Below are 20,297 nucleotides of genomic sequence, written 5' to 3' on the forward strand. Positions count from 1 at the left end.
ATCCACTTGAAGAATGTGTAGTTCCTGGAATGGACTTCAGAGCAGCCAAAAGCTTTCCCAGGAGAGCATTTGGGGACATAATTGGCTCTTGCAATCATCTTGAAGTGTAGCATCCCCTCAGAGTGGCAAGATCAAGGTTTTCTGGTCGTGTCAGGCAAGCTTGGAGTTTAGAAATGGGGTAGTACATAGAAGGTTATATTCGTTCAGCAATCGTATTGCGGCTTTGAAACTGCTGAAATTGGGGGGGCTGCAAGAGTCATAGCTGATTTGAAAAAAGTATGATTTGGTGAAGTGTAAGCAGGATGTGGAAAATGGTGCAGGAAATGTGATGTTTGCAAGATAGATAAGGTAGAGAACCCCAGTGTAACAGTATCTTGTGGGGCCATCAATGGAGTGTGTTGCTTATTTTTTTTCTGCCAGAGAATTGATAGTTATGACTGTCCATTGACATAGTCATGACTTATTTCACAAAATTGCCTGGCACTTGTGAATTCAGGCACCAAAGGGCACTGGAAATAGAAGAAACTTTGCTGAATGATTTTTGTAGATGGCTTGCTCTTGACTCTATATCTATGGATCAAAGGAAAATTTTAAATTCAAAGTATTTCACTAAGTCTTTGAGACTGTAGGCTTCCATAAAAGATGCACCATCTCAGTGTGCCCACCGTCTGATGGGTGTGGTAGAAAGGATCATTATGGACTCACACCTTCAACTGCCTTATTTTATAGACTCAAGGAAATTAGGGCACTATATCCCATTGTCTTTGAGGGACTTAAAAAAGGAGTGGATGAGAATATGAATTATACTCCAGAAGTTGCTTTGTTTAAATATAAAGCAAATCTCTTTATTATAAAGAAATTTTGGGATGATGTGGACTGTGCAGAAGATCAAACACTAGACTGGAAAAGCTCGTTCAAGCCTGTTTGGTAACATGAACATCTCTTGGACACATTTTTACAGGAAAGCGTATGGAGTCTGGGGATTGACTGGATGTGAGTGAGACATAATGAATTAAGGAGAATTCAGTCTCAATTGCACTTTGTGCCTCCTTTTTGTATGTAGTTGAGATACATGTGTTATAATAGTCTAGCTTGTAGTGACAAGTGCATGGACTAAAGAGACCAAGTTCTGTCCAGATCAAAGAATGAAGATTTCCAGCAAGCTGGGGTGAAAGAAAGTGTTTTTTCAGTAGCTGCTTTTCATCTTTTATCTTGGTTTAGCAGAGGTCATAGAAGAACTAGAGACATTTTATCCCTTTAGCCCTAAAGGACTGAAAATATCTTGTCAGCTCTTCTTTCAATCACTCCAGTCTTCTGAGGATACCGAAGATACTGTGTTCCCAGACTTGCCTGAGTGATGAAATGTCTTCAGGTATCTTCACATACCGTCAGAGTGGTCTCTCCACCTTGGCTGTGGGTATCTTGGTTGGTGGATGATGTTACCTGTTGAAGGAGTTTTGGAATTTCTATGTTCTGGCTGTTTTTTCTCAAGAAGAGGATGTTTTTGTGTGATGGTAGTTTAAGGGATCAGATCTGAGTGCTTGTTTTCTAAGGATTGGTGAAGGCACTCATTTCTGTTAAAAACAGGTGCAGTTTTTTCTCCCCGACTTTTGCAGCCAGAAGAAATGGATCTGTTTTGGAAGCTGGACCTTAAATATCTTCCAGAAGTTCTTGGTTCTTCTCCATATAAAATGGGACTGAATTCTTCTGAGTGAAATGAGGTAGGTTATTTAGTCTAGTTGAAGAGGAGAAGAGGGAGGACGGTTTTCCTATGCATTCAGTGAAGTAAGCTGGTAGCTCTTTCCGTGTCGTGTTTGGTCCTGGTCTCTGGGCTATGCAGCCTGAGGTGGTTCACTGTGGTTCCCTGTTTCCAGCATTTAATCTACTGTGTCAGTTGTGGAGGAACTGGAAGCCCATTTTGTCCCTGTTACTGAGCTCTGGCATCCTGAAAGAGCAGTTTTTGCTGGCAATGGCATGCTTCAGGGTATCTTTTGCACTACTGACAGTGCTTCTGCCACAGAACTTGCAGTTTGTGTGGTTGGTGGGAGGATGTTGAAGGGAAAATTTGAGCAGTAAGGGGTCCATACAACCCAAACAGTAGATAACAAGTGATTATCTGTTATCACTAAAGAGTCAATGTTATGCACAGTTTCTGCTTCTAGGGTAGTTTGAAAAATTAAGCGAGTCTGAGTCTTGAGATGCCAACGAGCTTTGGTTTCCCGTTAGTTTGCAGGAAGGAGGAGATGCTCTGGTCTTTGCCCAGATTAGGAATTTATCTCAAGAGGTTGATGACTCCACCACTACCCAGTCCCTAGACTGCAGGTAGCATCTTTTGGGATAGACAGTGCATGTGAAGGGACTGAGGATTGCCTGGAAGAAGCTGACAGGTTCTTTATAATGGTATAGATGTAAATGACTTGAGATCCTTTCTGTAAAGGCTGAACTCTCCAAGGAGAGGCAATGGACAGGACTTCAACACTGCCCCAGCTGGCTAGCGGCTCTTTGTGTTCTGGAGATGATGGACTTTCTTTTTGGAGGCTGGTGTTCCCACCTTAAACTGGCACCTGAGTGGCCAGATGAATTTCTCTGTGTCTCGATTTCTGATTCGTATTAGCCCTAATGCAGAAGCAACTGCTTTAAAATGGGTCTTGACCAGAGGGGATTGCTGGGGGGTGCTGGGAAGTCTTATTTTACTTCTGCCACCTTTGCTACCATGTGTTGAGAGGAGGGGAAGTAGGATATTTGTGCCATCCCTTGCAGGTGGTGAATAGAGCACTTGCCAGTCAGGTGTTTTCTGGGCACTGCGTTGCCACAGTAAGTCAGCAGAGAATCTGATCCAAATGCCGGTTGAAAGTCTGCTCCACAGCTGTGACAAGATCTGTACAAAGTTAGTTGGCAGGAACTTACACACAACTTTGGTGAGTATAAGTGCTGTGATACTTTTTTCTAATTTCAGGATGACAAGTTAGATACAAACTTTTCTTCTGTATAAACACAGAGCTTTGTATACAAACAAATAGTTATTTTCGGTGCTCATTTCCTAGAAAAAAAAATTAAACTTGAAAGGTAAAAATAAACAAAAATATATTCTAAAACCTCTTCAGATTGAAGATTAGAAAAAAGAAACAACAAAGGCTCAAGCTCACTTCCAGTTCACATAATTGCTAACACAAAGCTACAGACCAACCAGATGAACTACACATTGCAAGGTGCAGGAACAATTTGTACTCCTTTTAAGTTGCCAGAGTAGCAAGCAGCACGTACATGCAGTGGAATAAATCCTTGTCTCCACTTTGCATTTTTCTAAGAAAGATTATCCACTTAGGTTTAACCAATATCTGTTTATATCTTAATGGATCACAGGAGAGCAGTTAACTTCCAATGTCTTATTTAGGGCACTATACTGATGGAAGAATTTATATGTGAGTAAACTGCGGTATCAGAGATTATCGTGCCTTTTGACTTGGTGAATAGTTTTTCAAACCACTGAGGCTGTGGAGCTACATTTACTCTGCAAGCTATTTTTTATCAGTGGCTGCACATCACTGTTCACCATCAAAACAGTTTATATGAGTGCTTCTTAGCTCTCTCTAAGCAATATGAGTTCATATACTTAAACAATTTAGTAGGTGATGTGTGCTAACAGAGTTGACTGTTGCTTAGAGACAATCAGGCTCTGAAAGGTTGTAACATGAAATGAATGAACTAGCTCAATGTTTACTTTTGCCCTTTCCTGCATTTGGGTCAATTTAGTCCTTTTACTGAATGTTGTGATGTATGAGTCTTGTAACTCAAAACAGTGTCAGGCATCACCTAGACGCATGCTGTTTTATTTCCATGTGTCAAATCAGAAAATAATAGAGGGTTCTGCTTCAGAGAGGTACTTGGGGCAAGGCTGGCAGCTATGATTTCCAATCAGAGAAGAAGCTTGAGAAGAGCATGTCTGTTTTAGCAGGAGGCCAGACCTTTTGCCGCTCAGGCTGAAGCATCTCAATGTCCTCTTAAACGGAAGTGTTAATCAAAATATAGCAGACTAATTGTTTATGTGAGTGGATGAGATTATCCCAGACAATGTGGTGCTGTTTGACTTGGAGAAAGAACTGTGTAACCATACACAAAGCTGCACCACAGAGATAGTCAACTGGCTTTTTGATTATGTAATAAAATCTGGAAAGGTGATAATAATGGAGCTGATTTTTGGGTGGGGTGCTGTACTATCTTTTCAGATCAGCTTATAGCTAAGTAGTATTATTTACTATGCACAAATGAATAGGGAATCGTAGCTAAGGCAGTGAGCGGGTTTTTAATCTTAATCTGCCAGGCAGCGGGTTAACTTCTTGTGATAATGTGTCCAAGAGGGTTGTGGAGCGATAAGGAAAAGGTTAGAATACTGTGCTGAGTATAATTGCACAATATTAGATTGACTTTAGCAGGACTTTTTAAATGGGGGTTGTGTACACCAATTAGTTTGTTTAACTAGAAACTAGATGTGAACTTTGGTATGCTTTTTTTGTGTCCAGGTTCCCCTTGCAGGGATACTGTCCAGTAGGAGAGCAGCCTTGCTGCTATAGTCAAAGTCACTATGGGAACCAGGGTGACATGGATATAAACCTCAGGATCTCAGGCTTGCCTGTAATTGCATTTAAGACCATACAGTGACACAAAGAGATGGAGTACGCAAAGTACCCTGAAAGGTGGAATGCGTTCCTCCTGGGAAGGGCCGCTAAAATGTATCCCACTTATTTATTTTTTTCCATTAAGAAAATAAAAAAGAGTAGCCTGGGAGAGCTGACATCTCTGAAAAGGGAAACAAGTAGCTTTCTATTACATGCCTTCATGGTCCCCACCACACTGGTCGAGAGTTGGTCATGTAGGAGTAAGTAATGATGACTACTTACGGCATCACCCACCACGTTCTCACCTTGCTGCAGTTCCTTGTGGTAGCTGCACGGTCTTCTTCAAACCAGGTCCTTTCTTTTCTCCTGTCACCACTCATATGGTTCGTTCCCCCCCCCCCCCCCCCCCAGCAGGTGCAGGACTCCTGCCCCCTCGTGCCTCATCTCCCTGAGGCCTTGGAGCTCTGTCAGTGTGCCATCCCACCGCCTTCCTGCCTTTCTCACATGTTGGACTTTGCCCCTTCCTCACCCACCTGTCGGTTGGGAGCATGTATTGGGCACCCATGTTCATCAAAAACTGCTTGCTGTAGCAGGGCAAGCTAAAAAAACCCCGGCAGTTCCTTGCACGTTGGTCAGGGTTCTTCTCTGGGTGCAGAGGAGCTGACCCTGAGGTCCTCCCTGGTCAATGCCTCCTGCCGGCCAGCGCTAAGCAGCTGCTTGCCCAGCATTGTGACAGGTCCTGGTGGTGAATGGAGAAGGGGAAATGATTTTTTTCCCATGTATACAATGAAAGGAAGCACTGTAATAAACCGAGTGAGGTAAAAAAGCTTTCCCGGCACATTACCTTCTAATACTTCTTCATCCTGTTTCTCTGCTCAATGTCCCACTCGGCAGGACTCCCCTGTGGGGAGGCGCTGGGGAGGGTCACGTCCAGCGCTCGGCCTCCCGACAGCCGGCTTCTGCCCCTGCCAGCCCCCGGGGCCCGGGCTTCCTCAGGCCGAGTGGCCGGGGAGCCCTTGCTCGCTGCCGGGAAGGGGCTGCCAACGTGATGCTGTAGGCTGCGGTGGCTGCAGTGAAGTGAAGCATGGTGGAGGGGCTTCGCTTTCCCAGCTGTGTGAAAGCCTCGCTTTGTCCTGTCGAGGGGAGGAAGGGCACCTTTCCCTTTGATTTGGGCAAAAGAAGGTCTTGCGTACCTTAGTACACTGGAGCTGGCGTGGAGCAGCACCGTTTTATTGCTGATTTAGCAAAAGGAATAATGAAGTGTCCAGAAGTTAAGTAAAAGACAAGGGGGATGGGTGGGAGGGTGGAGAGAGGAAATACTTGGAGATGCCTGCGGTGCTTCCTGTTTGTTTCTGAAAATTATGAGTCAGATCCCCCCCAAACAAAAGAGAGGGGTTTGAAAAATGATGAGATTTAAAAAAAGTACTCATGCATGGATTCGTTCTCTTGGTCTTCTGGTTTTTGAGCTTTCAGATCTGGAGGCCATTTTTCACATTTCTCTGGGCAGTGGTGACAGCAAGGAACACATGCTCTTTTCCTTTTCAATGAAAGTAGAGGTTTTTTTAATATGTATTAATACAGCATCAGGAAGTAGACCAATAGAAAAGATACCAAAAATCACAAGATTTGGAATAAAATGTGTGATACCGTTGCAGTTCTTCTAGAGTTGATTGCTTTGACTTGAAAAACTTTTGCAATACTAGTTAGTTGTAACTCTCAAGCTGGTTTGCCTTTGCTTTATGAGATATATACTTTGGCATAGGAGGGAGAAGGTGCGTTGTGTGTGCCTGGATCGTGTTTGAGAATAACAGTGCTTTCCACTCACTGATCAAGAAGGAGGAACCATGCTTCTTTTTCCCAGGTAAAACATAGTCTGCATCTTTAAAACCCATGGATTTTATGGGATTGTAACATGAGCGTTAATAAGTGTGTGTACAGCGGTAATGCACTTAAAAGGAAAAATGAAGTGGATGCCATTCTTCCACTTACCGTATCACTGAAGTGCAGGGTTTTCTAGAAGATGTGGTTTCTTTGTTCCTCTGCCAGTTAATTCCCAGTAAGTGTATGTAAGTGATAAAGGAGTCCAGTTCCCCAAATAAAACGCCTGCGAATAATCGCTTTCTTCCTCTCTTACGGTGTCAGGATAAACTGTACGAGGAGACCTGGAAGCATTTCCTTTAGCTGAAAAGAATGCTGCAGAACTGGAGGGCCTTAACGTAAAAGGCCAAACTCATTTATTTGTAACAGAGCTTGTTGTGAAGACACACCTTAGTAGGTGATACAACATTTGAACAACTGACAGCACAGCCTGAGAGCCAGCGCTCTTTGGTGTTCAGCAGAGTCGTTGCTCTGATATTTATGTCGTGACACAAATCCCATCCTGTCCCAGCTCAGCACACTGTCAGTACTGAGAGCGCAGGTGGAAGCGCTAGGTCAAGGATGAGACCATTTTAAAAAAATTTTCTGCTACGCCTGTATTAATAAACAAACACGTGCTCACGTGTGCTCTGGGGTGCTGCGATGCAATAGTCTGTACCGGCAAACTGCTAAGAGTGTTTCCTGGTGTGATTTTGGCACTAATGCTGTCCCCAGACCCTATGCAGGGACAGGGCTGGAGGGTTCCTGGAAGCTCCTCCTGGAGCGCGCAACCACTCCGGCTTGAACGCCGAGGTCTGCTGAGGTAGACGTGGGGTTTTCCAAGCCGCTTGGCCTCAGACCCTGGGAGTGTTCTTGGGCATGTTAAATATGCTCTTGTGAGTATAGCCTCGCTGCGTTAAAACCAGAGGGGACGCCAACCTGCATGGTGGTCAATTTGAGAAAGGTCTGAAGCAGTTTTAGGGGTTTGAATGTGCTTATTATGGCATTTTCCCATTTTAAAATGCTAGTTATGAAAGATTCACACAAGTGGCACAGCAATGCGTTGGCTCTATTTCCACCTTTACCTTCATGCCCGTAGACCTGCACAGAAGCTACTGTTTTGCCGTCTTGCTTATGGCTGCTGTTTCTTGACTCTCCTGCTTCCCACCTCCTTCCCCCGTGGAAGGAGCGTTCCCAAGCATTTCCTCTTCAGGTTGCTGCTTAGCGCTGGTACATGTAACTCTCTTAAGCGAGCATGTACAGGTTGGGTGTAGGTGTGGCAAAAGGCTCCCAGAGCTGCTCCCAGCGACTGGGAAAGCAGCTCTGAGAGAATCTGGAACAGCTCCCAGAATGATCTCTCCCAGTAGGAAACTGGCTCTGCTCAGTTTAAAAACAAGTAAATAGAGTCACTGTAATTTGTCAGCTTCAGGTTTTTGTTTGGAAGGTATTTTTTAACTTGCTGCAGAAGAAACAGAAAAGCAAAGAGAATATGCAAAAATACCTGGCCCAGTTGCAAAAATTTGTAAACGTTTATCATTGCAAAATGAAAATAAAAAAAATAAAATCTTTTGTTGAGAGAATTGGAACACGTGTTGATGTGAAGTGCTCTCATCCTTTAATAACTGTGCATAATTCTCATTACCATCAGTGAGAGCTGGACACATATCAAAGGGTGAGCAGACCTCATTCAGTGAATTCCTGCAAACCAAGTCATTGTCCCCGGAGGCAGAAGTAAACGCTGAAACCAGCAGCAGGATTTTGGGAGCTGAATTACGTGTTGGGTAGAAGCTTGATGGTGGTTGCACTGTTAAACTGAGAGCTGCCTCCTTTTATCTGAAAGCAAAACCAGGCAGCGCTGTACTTCCAGAGTGCTGCCTTGGCAAGAACGTTGTTGGGGAAGGTTCATGTTCCCGGTGTAAAGCCTGGGTTTGTCCCTGGTGCCAGGACATAGCACGCCACGTGGAAGGGGGCTGCGGCTAATGGGGGCCCAAGTTGTGTTGCATGGTTGTGGTGGCACAGTAGTGCTGGTTGGCCTTGAAGACAGGCTGTGGGACAGCTAAAGGAAGGTACACTAAAGAAAGAACGTAAAAAGCACTGGGTCAGATGCCTAGTTGCTGTAGAAAAGTGCTGTTTGACTAACTTCAGTGGAGTTACACATGTTCACACTAGCTCAGGACTTGTCACCATTTGAAGGCCTCTGAAATGAAGTGAGTCCTTTCTTCATTTGGTATCCTGACATATAACAAAGTTTGTAATATAGAGTATTTTGGTATCTGTATTATCTTAAAAAGGGGATTTTTTTTTTTAACTTTAGCAAAAAGGCACATAAGATTTGCCATTGCTGTGTGACATAAACACTGTCACTGAAATGTTTTCCACGCACATTTTTACATAGTGTGACATCAAATGGTCTGCTGGATTATTACTGTTTATGTTACAAAATGGAGAAGGAACTTGGTTTGATTTCCAGGATCTAGATTCTAAGTTGTGTTTGCAGGATTGATAATTTGTGCATGTATGTGTTTGTCTATGTATACGTTATTGTCCCAAAAATTGTTAAGGTTTGTTAGAGACCTTACAGTAGCATTTGAGGCTGGTTTGTCTACTTAAACAATAATATTTTTACATTCTGCTATTTCAGCCAAATGTAAGTTTCCTAATTCTCTCCTTTTGCTTATGCTTCCTTTATACAATAAGTGTTGCCGTTTTGATGTGTAGGTGTGAATGCCTTTGTTACCGTTTTCAGTGATGAAGTCACTTTTTGATCACTGGACAGATATTGGCATTTCTCAATGGTATTTTTCTGGGTAAACCTTTCTCTTTGTTTTCATTAAATGGTGTTAACAGTGGCAAATTCAGCCTTTCCGATTCCTTTCATTAGCACGCAGTTCTTCAAAACAGTCCTTTCAAGTGGACTTTCACAAATATGTGCAATGTAGCTATAGACAAAGCTGAGCAAAAAGCACAAATTCTTCTGGTGCAAGCTGAATGCAGAATTACTTTTGATTGTGATGATTTTCTCTCTTCTGCTGGCTTTGCTTTGCTGCCTCTGGCTGAATAGGTATCCCTGCAATGAGTTCTGAATGTCTACTTGATTTTGAGACCAGTGATGCTATTAATAGGACCTTTTTTCTGAAGTCACAATGTACCATAGAAAATTAAGCTACTCAGTCTGATAGGGACTGATTAGTGAACTACATGCCTAAAATTCACGTAAAGATGCAGGCTTGCATAGGTCCTGAAAATCCCATTTTTAGTCAACAGTGGTCACAGTGTCAGTGTTTCTAATGTATGTTATGTCAATATACTTGGTAATTCTACTTCACCCATGCTTTTTTACATTGGGAGAGCTGAGTGGCAGACCTGTTATGGGTAGTTGTAAGGTGTAAGCAAGCAGAGTTCAAGTTACGTGTTTAATCTTGATTTTCTGATTTACTTCTAAGTAAGCATCGTGTTTGTGTTGGGCCAAATCCTAGACTTGTTACAGTATTTGCATTCAATATGTAGCTAGTTGGAGTAAGGATTAAGTAGAAGAGCTGCAGAAGTTAGATTGTACTTAAAAACTTTGATGAAGGATGCCTCAGATGCTCCTAAAATAAATAAAGGGAATATTTGGAGATTATCATGGACGTTTGTGGTATGTGGCCTCTGCCCTGAAAAACATGAATATAAAGCCTAAGTGGAATAATGTATGTGGGATAATACTTCAAATAGACTGTTGAACAGCTGATAAGCAGGTGATGACATTTTTTGATTTTAATGTATGATAATATGCTCAAAGAACTACAATATTTTAATACATATGTTCACTTCTACAACGTCCCACTTTTTACAGTTTTGTCTTGAAATGATCAAATTTTCACTTTTAACAAAATCGTAATAGTTAACACAGCTTTCTTTACCTTCTTCATGTTGTGTACAATTAAACGGTCCTTCACAACTGTCCTCGTGAGCAATAGTTGAGCAAGCTTAATTGAAACTGAAGGAAGGTTTTTCTCTTTTGTTCCACCACACCTCAGTGGTTGGAATCTTTTGAGAAAAACTGCATCAGCATAAAAATCCTCACCCTTGAATATATACTGTGGGTCACGCTGGCTATCTTTTAAACAAAAGACTTTGCAGGCTTCAAGAGTTGCGTATTCTTTGTACCCTGTGTGTAGGCACATTAACATAACGTTTTTCTCTGGTTGTTGGAAACGTGGCAGTGAGTGTGCACCTCCAAGAGTGCAGTGTTATCAGTCTTGTTTTGCTGAGGGGTGCACAGAAGGAAGGTGGATGGGGGCAGGAGGAATATCTCAACCAGGTCCACCTGGGTGTCTCACCTGCTTCTCAGCCAGGCACAAGAAAAATCGCCAGGCGTTCAGATTGAACTAGGAGGAAGGCCTTGCAGAACGCTAGTACCTCTGTCCTGAGATGGCTGGGAGTCTCACTTAACATATTTTGCCAAAGCGTAGTCATCTCAAAGTTATGCAAGTAGCCAGTAGACAAGGGAGAGAGGAAGGCTGTGTCCAGAGGATGTTTCATCCTCCTATTTTACACATCTGCACTAGGGTAGGTTGTTATTGCCCTCTGGAGGTGCCTGTTTCTCAATCTTGACTGAAAAAGGATCTCAGATGATGGATTTCATCTAGACAAATACGCTTACATAGCTGAACTGAGGCCACCAGAATGCCATTTGCCACCCCATCTCCAGGCGAGCTTGGTTTAGCAGTGGTGAGCTTGCTGGTGGTGGCGGTGGTGGGCTCCCTCCTTTTGAAGAGTCTCCAATACAGCTGTGCACTCGGTGCTGACACTGCTGCTTGTTTAAACAACACTTCACCTCCCAGTGCACTTTTCGGAAGGTAGGATTATTGGGGCGAAATCCTGGCCTCAGAGATATCAGTGGAAATTTTGCCAGTAAGTTCAAAGAGAGCCAAGGTTTCACCCAAAAAAGAAAATGTTAGTAATGGAAAAATTGTCCAGTCTCCCAGGTGATGCATATTGTTAGTTGGTCTATGTTCTGCAAGCCACTACTGCTTTCAGAAAGCTTTCCTAATACTCATTTTATCCTTTCCATTTCTTAGCTTTAAAAGAATGTCTTAATACAAATTTCATCCAAAAGAGTAAGTTTTCCTGTGCAAGATTTTCTTCTATCGAATGCCTTTAGGCTATCACAACATCCTTGTATGATAGAGTTTTACTTTTCATATTTTCAAAAAAAAAAAAAAAAGAAAGAAAGGAAGAAATCAGACATTTCCTTGGTTTTATGGGAATGTAATTTGTTTTTCAAAGGTACTGAGACAGAAGCCAAAACAAGCCTGGGAGCAGAGCACCAGCATTTCGGAGAAGTGTAGCAGGACTTTGTGTGACTGGGGAATGAGCTGGGTGGGGCGGGCTGGCACACCTCCTCCCATTGCCAGTTCCCAAATCCCCTTTTGACAGCAGAAAATAGGTGTGCTTGGCACCACTGAAAAGTGATTTAATGTATGTTGTATTGACGTGAGGATCTTGAAATACTGTCCGATTGTTTATTTACTTGGCAAAAATTAGTATGCCCAAACTAAGCTCAGTACCATTTTCCTTGTGCATAAATGACTTACCTATTATGGAGGCCAAGAAAATCGCAAAACTGAGACTAAAATCTAAGAATCGTGTTTTCTCCCCTCCACTGTAATCTCCAGATAACACTTTATTCTATTGTAATAATTTATTTTAACTCTATTCTTATAATTTATTTTAATTTGCACAATGCTTTAAATGTAAATCTAACTATAAAAAAGGATAAACAAATTCTACTGAATAGATTTCTGAAGCTTTTACAAGCTAAAAGCATGACTGGATATAATACAATACAAAAGAATAACAAAGTGACATTGAGGATTTATAGCTGGATTACTTAATTGAACAGGCAAAACTTCTGCTTTTTTTTCTTTTTCCCCTCCGACATGCAAGCCTGCAGGTACGGTTACAAGAATATATGAATGCACTATCAGATAAGGAAAAAAAACTTCAGGGCTGATTATTAGTGCAATTGTTAGTGCAAATGTGGAGCTGCCTACTTGCATGCTGTTGTTTCGTTTCCCAGTATATGCTTGCTATCTTGCTTTCTGCCCTTCTGTCTCCATGCAATTTGATAATACAATTCAAAGTGACCTGTGCAAGCATTTTTCAGCAGGCTGAGTGTTCCTGATCTGTGTAGCTGAGATAAAATGCACCCACATTGTTGTTTTACACTGAGAATGGTTTATGGTGAAATTTATCTGCTGTTTAAGACACTTTGAGAAGTTTGGAATATTTTAGATGCATAGAAGTTTGTTTTCCCAGAGTAGGGGTATTCATTTAATAGCTTCTTTCAACCTGTGTTAAACTTTGTGTTTGTAGCAATTAAAATTTGTTCAGAAAGGAAAGGATAAAATTGCTAAAGTTTGAGGCAGGGAGGAGTCAGACTTTCTAGTCTCCCTCTGTGCTGCTGCACCTCATGGGCATGTAGTGCAGTTCTGTTTAAATATTGTGTACTGCGATCCTCCCATTTATCAAAAGGGATTTTTAACATAGAATCTTCCTAAATGGTACAGAGGCTTAATAGCCCAGCTATAAGTGCAAGGAAGATCCCTTTTATTTTCCTTGCAAGCTGGGGTTAATGTAGGAGACCCTGAAAGATCGCAGATGTGAAAAGATGATGATGAAAAATTTGGCTTTGGAAAGGAAGGAGACAGGAAAAAGGACAAATTTCATACAGTGGAGCTAAATCATAGAGCTGTAAATCATTTGAATCAGGACTGGTAGTCAAAAAGGAGTGTGAACTCACATTTTGGGAAGGGTGAGGTATGATGACTGTAGATTTTTGGCAGGAGACCGCTTGAAGCAAGCAAGAAGTGGGCTGACCTAGATGCCTGATAAGAGGCTCAGTGAAATGAAAAGTGGGTGGACTTGGAGAAGAACTGGGTGGACCTGATTGTTTTGGCACTTAGGTATTTGATGCTTGATTTCCAGGGCAGCAAAATTTTAATCACCTATTGTTCGTTATTGGTTGGCTTCCTAGTGATATGACTAGCACCTCTCTTCCCAAGCCGTTACTCTGTGCTGGGATGTGTGGGGCACGGGAGAGGCTTCGTAGGTGAGAGCTGCAGTTAGGAAGGGAAGAAAAGTGTGTTGAGTGGAAGGTGCTCTGGAGGAGCGTTTCTGATGAGGAGGTTGTGTATGTGAAGGGATGTCTGGGGAGCAAAGGAAGGGAGGCTTTGAGGGCTGGTCCTTTGTTCATGAGGGGGTGTTGAGGTTATGTGTCTTTGGGATGTAACCTCAGCATGATTTGTGGAGTGATGTTGAACAAAGATATTGCTTGGTTCCACTGGCAATTAAAATGTCCAGGCCTCTTGCTGATGTCAGTTGTCAACATTGCCCCCTCTTCCTGCTGCTGTCAGGCCTTATGCTGCTCAGAAAATCAGTGAAATGATGATACCATTAGGAGAGTAAAAGCTGAGCAACTGAGCGAGTGTCTTAGATTGAAGACATTGCCTCTAGCTTAGTTTTTTCAGCTTTTTGAGGAGTAAAATACTCTACAGATGTGTAAAGAGTAACAAGTTGAGTTCTGCTCATCCCCGTGTATTATAATAGTTAGACATCAGTAGCTGGGCCTTGTATTTTTTTAACAAGTTACGCACACATGTGCATGTGTGAGTAGTTACATGTAAGAGAGAGTCTGTGTGCTTGTGTGTTTTGTCTTGTGTGTTTGTTTAGGTATTGTTTTGCTTAATAATATTGGCTATGAAAAGTGGAAGTCTCTGTTGGTAGGAAGAGGCAAAATACATTTCAGGATGATATTTTTTTAAATTGAAGGCACAAACCTAGGATCCTCGGATAAATGAATATTATGTGGCTGCTTTCTTGGACAATCTAAAAAGCATCTTACATTATGAAAGAGCCCTAAAATTAATTAAATCCATCATCATTCCTTTTCTGTTTTTTTAATTACATTGGTTTTTGTTCTTCCAGAGTACAACTGTATCTCAGTAGTAAATTTAAAATAGCTCATCATTGTGAACAGTTTTTCTAGGATTATCGCTATACAACTATTCCTTGACCCTCGCGCTACATCTGCAAGTTCCTAGAAACCTTTGGTGTATTTACCTTTAGCCTGTGTTAGGTAATCAGAGGAGCGTGTAGGACATGAAGACTCATCCAGCATATATGATTCATACCTGTAAACCCCGGTACCATTAGTCTTTTCTGCCAACATACCTGCCTTATCAGTTATACTGCTACTGCTTAGTCCTGCTCCTCCCATCGGTGCGTCCTTCCTCCTGTGTCCCCAAATACACAGTGAGTCCCCGCTGGTTCTTCATAGACTCATTCTGTTTTTTCTTTCAGTGGAAGTCCCTACAAAGGCTGCTGCTCTACCCGGTAGAAAGATTTAGTGGGAATTACTGCAAGTTATTGTTTCCCTGCTTCTGCCCAGTGCCCAGGGAGCGGAGCGGTATTAGAAGCTGTCTGGGAAGTTTGAAGTTGTTTATATTAGGCAAGTTTTGAATACAAATGATGAATAGTATTGGGAGAAGTTGATCCTGTACTTTTGTTGCTGAAACAACAAAAAAGAGAGGCGCTATATTTGAAACTGCTTGTAAATATGTTTACGCAGGTGCCACCTTATACACGGAATTCATTGCTGCAAGATATTACTGAATTGAATGCTTATACACATGTTTGGCTTTGCATGCAGTGAGAAAGGACAGATTTAACCCCACCAAATGATGGGGGAAAATGAAGGGAGAGGAAGATAGGTGCAGGACTCTGTACAAGTTCATGCTTTGACCACTTCACATGATATGATGCACTATCCTGGCTAATGCTAACAGAGTTGAAAGCTGCCTTTACTTTTTTCCCCCACCTCTGCTGAGAAGCAGACTTTAACCCCTAAGCATTGCTTTAGATAGTTTCAATTCTTGTTTAATGTGGCTTTGTACACTGTAGTGTGAGATCTTAATGGCTTAAATACCTGCTAGTCTGTGAGGTTAGCTGCATGGGCAGCATGGTGAGGAATTGCCCTTGCTTCCCCTGCAGCGAGTGGAAAAACTTTCACTGGCTTCAGTGGGACAATGTCTGGGCATCTAAGACAAGCAGCCCTATGAACGTTGTTACTTTCGGACCCTAATTCTGCAATTACTGAATACAAAGGGGTATGCGTAAAGTCCAGGGCCATAATTATTGTTTTGACTTTTCTGATGATTTATCTTAGGCACCAGTGAACTACTGTTCAACTTAATTACTACAGCAGTGCAACAATTACTTGGAGACATTGTACATAAACATTATTGTGTTCAGGGAAGAACTTGCACAAATACAAATCATATCATACATGTGCAGGGGATTCGTTTGTCATTTATACGCCGCCAACATATGAAAAACTGAAATGCAGTCATGTTGTATCTGCCAGGTATTGAATGACAACGGAGGGCACAAAGCAGTATTGTCTGCAGTCCAGCTGAAGAATTAAACCCTTTGAAGTTTGCCAAAGCTTTGTTGATGATACAGTGGCTTGAATATTGGCATAATAGTTTAGATCAGTATTTAAATAGCTAGTAAATTTGATGGTATAATATAGTAAATTCTGCCTTTATGAGAAAAGTCTTGTCTGGTGCACTTTGGCCTCCTATGCAAACCAGCAAGCGAGTGATCTTAAAACACGCTGTGCCATGGTCTGACAGAAGCTGCAGGTGCTGGGGACCTTTTGTAGTCAAGCCTGTTGTTCAGTTTCACACATCTCAAATGGATTGTTTGCAGGTCACAAAGGTCATGAATTACTGGTTGTTTAACACAGCCACTTAGCAGGCTTCAGTAACAAACCAACAGCTGCCTTTTGGCTCGGTATAAAAAGTGGGATTTGAATATTTTGAATTGTGTATCAGAGGAAGTAGTCTGTGTTTGAAGAGCTTCTTCTGTTCCAGTCTACAGAACAGGCTGAAGTCTTGCATCATGTGCAATGTGCAATTCAGCTCTCACTATGGTACCGTAACAAGGACCTCCATAGTAAACAAGTAGCTACTGAACTCTTTGAAGGACATACTGCTGGAATACAGGATGAACGTCATTATATGGAAATTTTGGGGATTAAATTGTTGGAAGACTGCTATATAGACAAAGCAATACTTTATTCAGATTTTTGTCCTGTGTTGTAAGATACTTTGTAAGAAACAAAGGTGTCAGAAGCTGAGGCACTGAGCAAGGGCTCAGGAGATGATGTTTCTGGTCTGTCATACCACTGTCCTGTCCCATGTCAGTTAATCTTTCTGTGCTGTGATTTCGTGTCTATAGGATGGGAGTAGCAGCAGTTCCTTTCTCCTTTGTCTTGTCTGATGTCTTTTGTTCCTAATGAGTGCAGAACTCATTTATGGTCCTGATCTTTGTGCCTTTAGAGAATGCTTAAATGAAAGTGATTGATATTAATTGTTTAATGTCTATTTTCTGAGCCTTGGAAGTCTTAACATGTTTGAACACTGCAGCTAACTGGCTCTTGTTTGTTTTTCTCAGCACCAACACCTTGTTTTCTGTATGGCTTTTGTTACAGTGATGTAGCGCCATGATGAAAGTTTTGCATTTCATCCACAGTTATAGTTGTCATGAGGGTGCACGAGTTGTCACCAAGGAACACAAGATGTTAATTGTGAATTACGCTCAACGTACTGTCCTCCATCCTGACAGTGCTTAAGGGTGAAACCTTACGGGTTCATTCAGAAAGCCTTTGAGGGATTTTTTTGAGGGGGGAGTACTTCTTGGCATTAAAATCCTTTGGCAAAGCTTCTGTTAAGGTAGTCCTTTCCAGCCCTGTTTCTTCTGTGACTCCAGGTTTCAGGTGCTGTTTATAGGAAGCTTTGGCCCATTGGATCATAGACAGAGGGTATCTTGCAGGACTTGCTCTTCCTAAGTCCTGCTTTCTAAACCTCACTTTGTTCTTGTTAAGCCTGGCCTAATCTAGACTGTGAAAAACACAACTCCATAAGGCCCTGGCAGGTCCCCTGCCTGCTCCTGGAACTGTTACTTCAATTCTCCTTCCTCACTGACACCTCACATTTGCATCCAAGTATGTTACGAGATCCGATCTGCTGACTTTCAAAATTCTTTATCATTTTTGCTTCTGTTTCTGGGAGCTGCAACCACAGTGGGCAGCTTGTCAGCAGTCAGCTTGCTATTGGCAGAAAATTCATGGCCATGCCGGGGAATCGGTCTTGCTGCGCTCGTGGCTAGATGCAAAGCCTTCACCAATGTGAGTGAAAACTGAATACATCTATTACGTAATTTGACTGAACACAAATTGTGTTTTTTCTGGCAATTTCCCACAGAAAATGCTGCTAAGACTGTTGTTGTGAAGTGGCAGGGCAGTAGTGTGTCCTTAAACATGATTTTCCTGAATAATTGTTTGAAACAGGCAGATTATTTACAGGATGCTTCCTGAAAGGAAGCTGAATTTATGTTTAGGAAGTTCTGTGATAAGATTAACAATTTATATTTTTGAATTTTATAGTTTATTTAACTTCTAAAATATTGTGAGAAATATATTTGATTTGTTATTTAGATTTTCTGCTGTGGATTAAATAAATGCTTATTCATTTTAGCAAAGGAAAATGTGGTCCTGTGAGTTTTGATCGGAGCTGAATCTTAATTCCACATGCCTCCTCAGAGGAAAAAGATTGGAAATGGTGAAGAAAAATAGCAGAATGTTTAAAGACTAAAATCCAAGGTGCTTTATCGGATTCCAGATTCAAATTCTAGATAAAACAGTGTTATGAAACAACAAGTCACTGGAGAAATCTCCCTGCATGTCCTGATCGTGTAAGCAGATCCATACACACTCTTGTACCCACGTGAAGGTTGCCTACTGTGCATCCCCTTAGAAGTCCTCAGTGGGGATGCAGGAATCTGCAAGCACGAGACAGCTTGCAAGTGTAGGGCCAAGCTAACCCACAGTGCTTTAAATGTCCTTTCTTGTATCAGATACAAGTGTGCCTTCCCAACATTTTTCTCTGAGGTCTTTTTCCAGGGCTCATTTAAGTGGCTCAGAGTCTCTCTGTTGATTCTGATGAATTTTGGATTATGCCTTAGGGTAATGGCTGTGAAAATCTGACAGCTGCAGAAAAACAAACTGTTTCTGATTCAGATTTAATGGGCTCTAACAAAAGAAAACAAGAATTTTACATGTAACATCAATGTACACGGTGTAACAAAAGGGACATTAACCCCATTTAAATGAAGTGGGACCTGAAACATAGGCCATAATTTAGTGCAATAGAAGAAATCTTCTTTCTTGAAGGAAAATGTAGAGTTTTGTTTTCTTGGTTACACTTAGTAACTGAATAATAGAGTTTCTACGGTATTTTTTGAATTAAATTGGAGAAATGTGTAAGCTTCTGTATCTATGGTGTGACAGGTATGTCTCTGCATTTATATACACTGATTTCAAACGCATGTTTTAGTAAGTGTAATAACTTTTGTTTTTCTAGGTTAGTGGATGACCGGTGTGTGGTTCAGCCAGAGGCAGGTGACCTTGCTAATCCTCCAAAGAAGTTCAGAGGTCAGTAACTGGGGATAATTTTTTTTTTAATGACCGATTGATGCATGTTCTAAGTCCTTGGGTACTTTGCCTTACCAGACATGTAACTTCCCAGATGCCTTTGTGGTTTGTAAACACATTGCCGAAGTTTCAAACTGGAATGTGAATGACAGATTTTGAGAACTAAATACCAAATCAACAAAGGCACGAGGGGTAGGTGGAAAACATGGGGAAAGGGACTAATTTTCTTGTAGTCCGAGAGTTGGTTGCTCTGTTCTGTACACCGAATGCTGATCCCCGCTGTGTGACCAACTACTTGCTCCAGCCCTGCTCTTACTGTAAATGGGAAACAAGCTCCTGAGGTTCAGAACTACTTGAACTGCTGGTTTGTTTATTTTTTTTAAAGATAAGACAACATTTTAAGGACTACCCCCAAATGTTTTGTCAGCTTTTTGTTTTGCTTTTGCTTAAAACTGTATCTGATTTTTCTCAACTTTCTTAGACACGGCCTTGTAGATTTGGGTAATTTTACTGTTTTGCTTATTGGAAAAAATAACAATGCACTGACAACATGCAGTTTCTACTTCTTGAATGCTAAAAAATACTCCTGTGGTATCAGAAGTTCTGTGTGTTAATATGCAGGGAAGGAAATAAAACCTCTCAGTCTTGTCTGTACTTGATTTAAGCCATTGTGCCAGAGTAGAGCCTTACTAAGCCTGATCCAGGCCTCTTTTGGCTTAAATGGGCTTGGATTCACACTTGTTACGAGATAAAGACAGTTATGGCTTGCCTGGTTTAGAGCAAGGGAAACGCGTTTCATGGCTGCTTGTATCTATCTCAAGGGGTTGCACTGACATTCTTAACTTTATTATTTTATTTCCAGTGTTTATTATACTGTAGTATGTATATGCTATTATTGCAAAAAAAGTTGCGTTTAAAACATTGAGAGACTGAAGTTCTGCTTTCCCAGAGTATTCAAGATTTTTTTCCATTATATATTCAGGCAACATCAGCAGTTGGTTCCAGTTCCAGCTGTGAGCATTCAGCACATCAGCAGATCTTGGAAATTGAGAAAGTGAGGATGTGTACTTAGAAACTAGTAGTAATAAATCTCAGTCACTTGCGTGATGTCACAGAATAACTTTATAGTAGAGATGGGGATAGCATCTAGTTCTCCAATGTGGCTTTCAGGCTACCTAACTGTGATTTCATCCTCTTGCTGCCTGCAAATACATGTTTACTCCACAGCTTCCAGGTTGCACAAAATTTCAGGTGGGGATTCTTTGGACAGTATTTCTGTCACT

The 20,297-nt window shown here is 41.6% G+C and overlaps 1 protein-coding gene across 1 annotated transcript in view; it reads left to right on the forward strand.

The window, feature by feature from the left end:
- ITPR2 (inositol 1,4,5-trisphosphate receptor type 2) overlaps positions 1-20,297 on the forward strand; it is a 268,298-nt gene that overhangs the window by 13,274 nt on the left and 234,727 nt on the right. The window contains exon 2 of the mRNA XM_050915600.1: positions 18,944-19,014. Coding sequence (XP_050771557.1) covers positions 18,944-19,014 — 71 coding nt within the window. The remainder of the gene's footprint in view (positions 1-18,943; positions 19,015-20,297) is intronic.

This window comes from Gymnogyps californianus, chromosome 1, assembly GCF_018139145.2.
Source record: "Gymnogyps californianus isolate 813 chromosome 1, ASM1813914v2, whole genome shotgun sequence".
Lineage (NCBI taxonomy): Eukaryota > Metazoa > Chordata > Aves > Accipitriformes > Cathartidae > Gymnogyps > Gymnogyps californianus.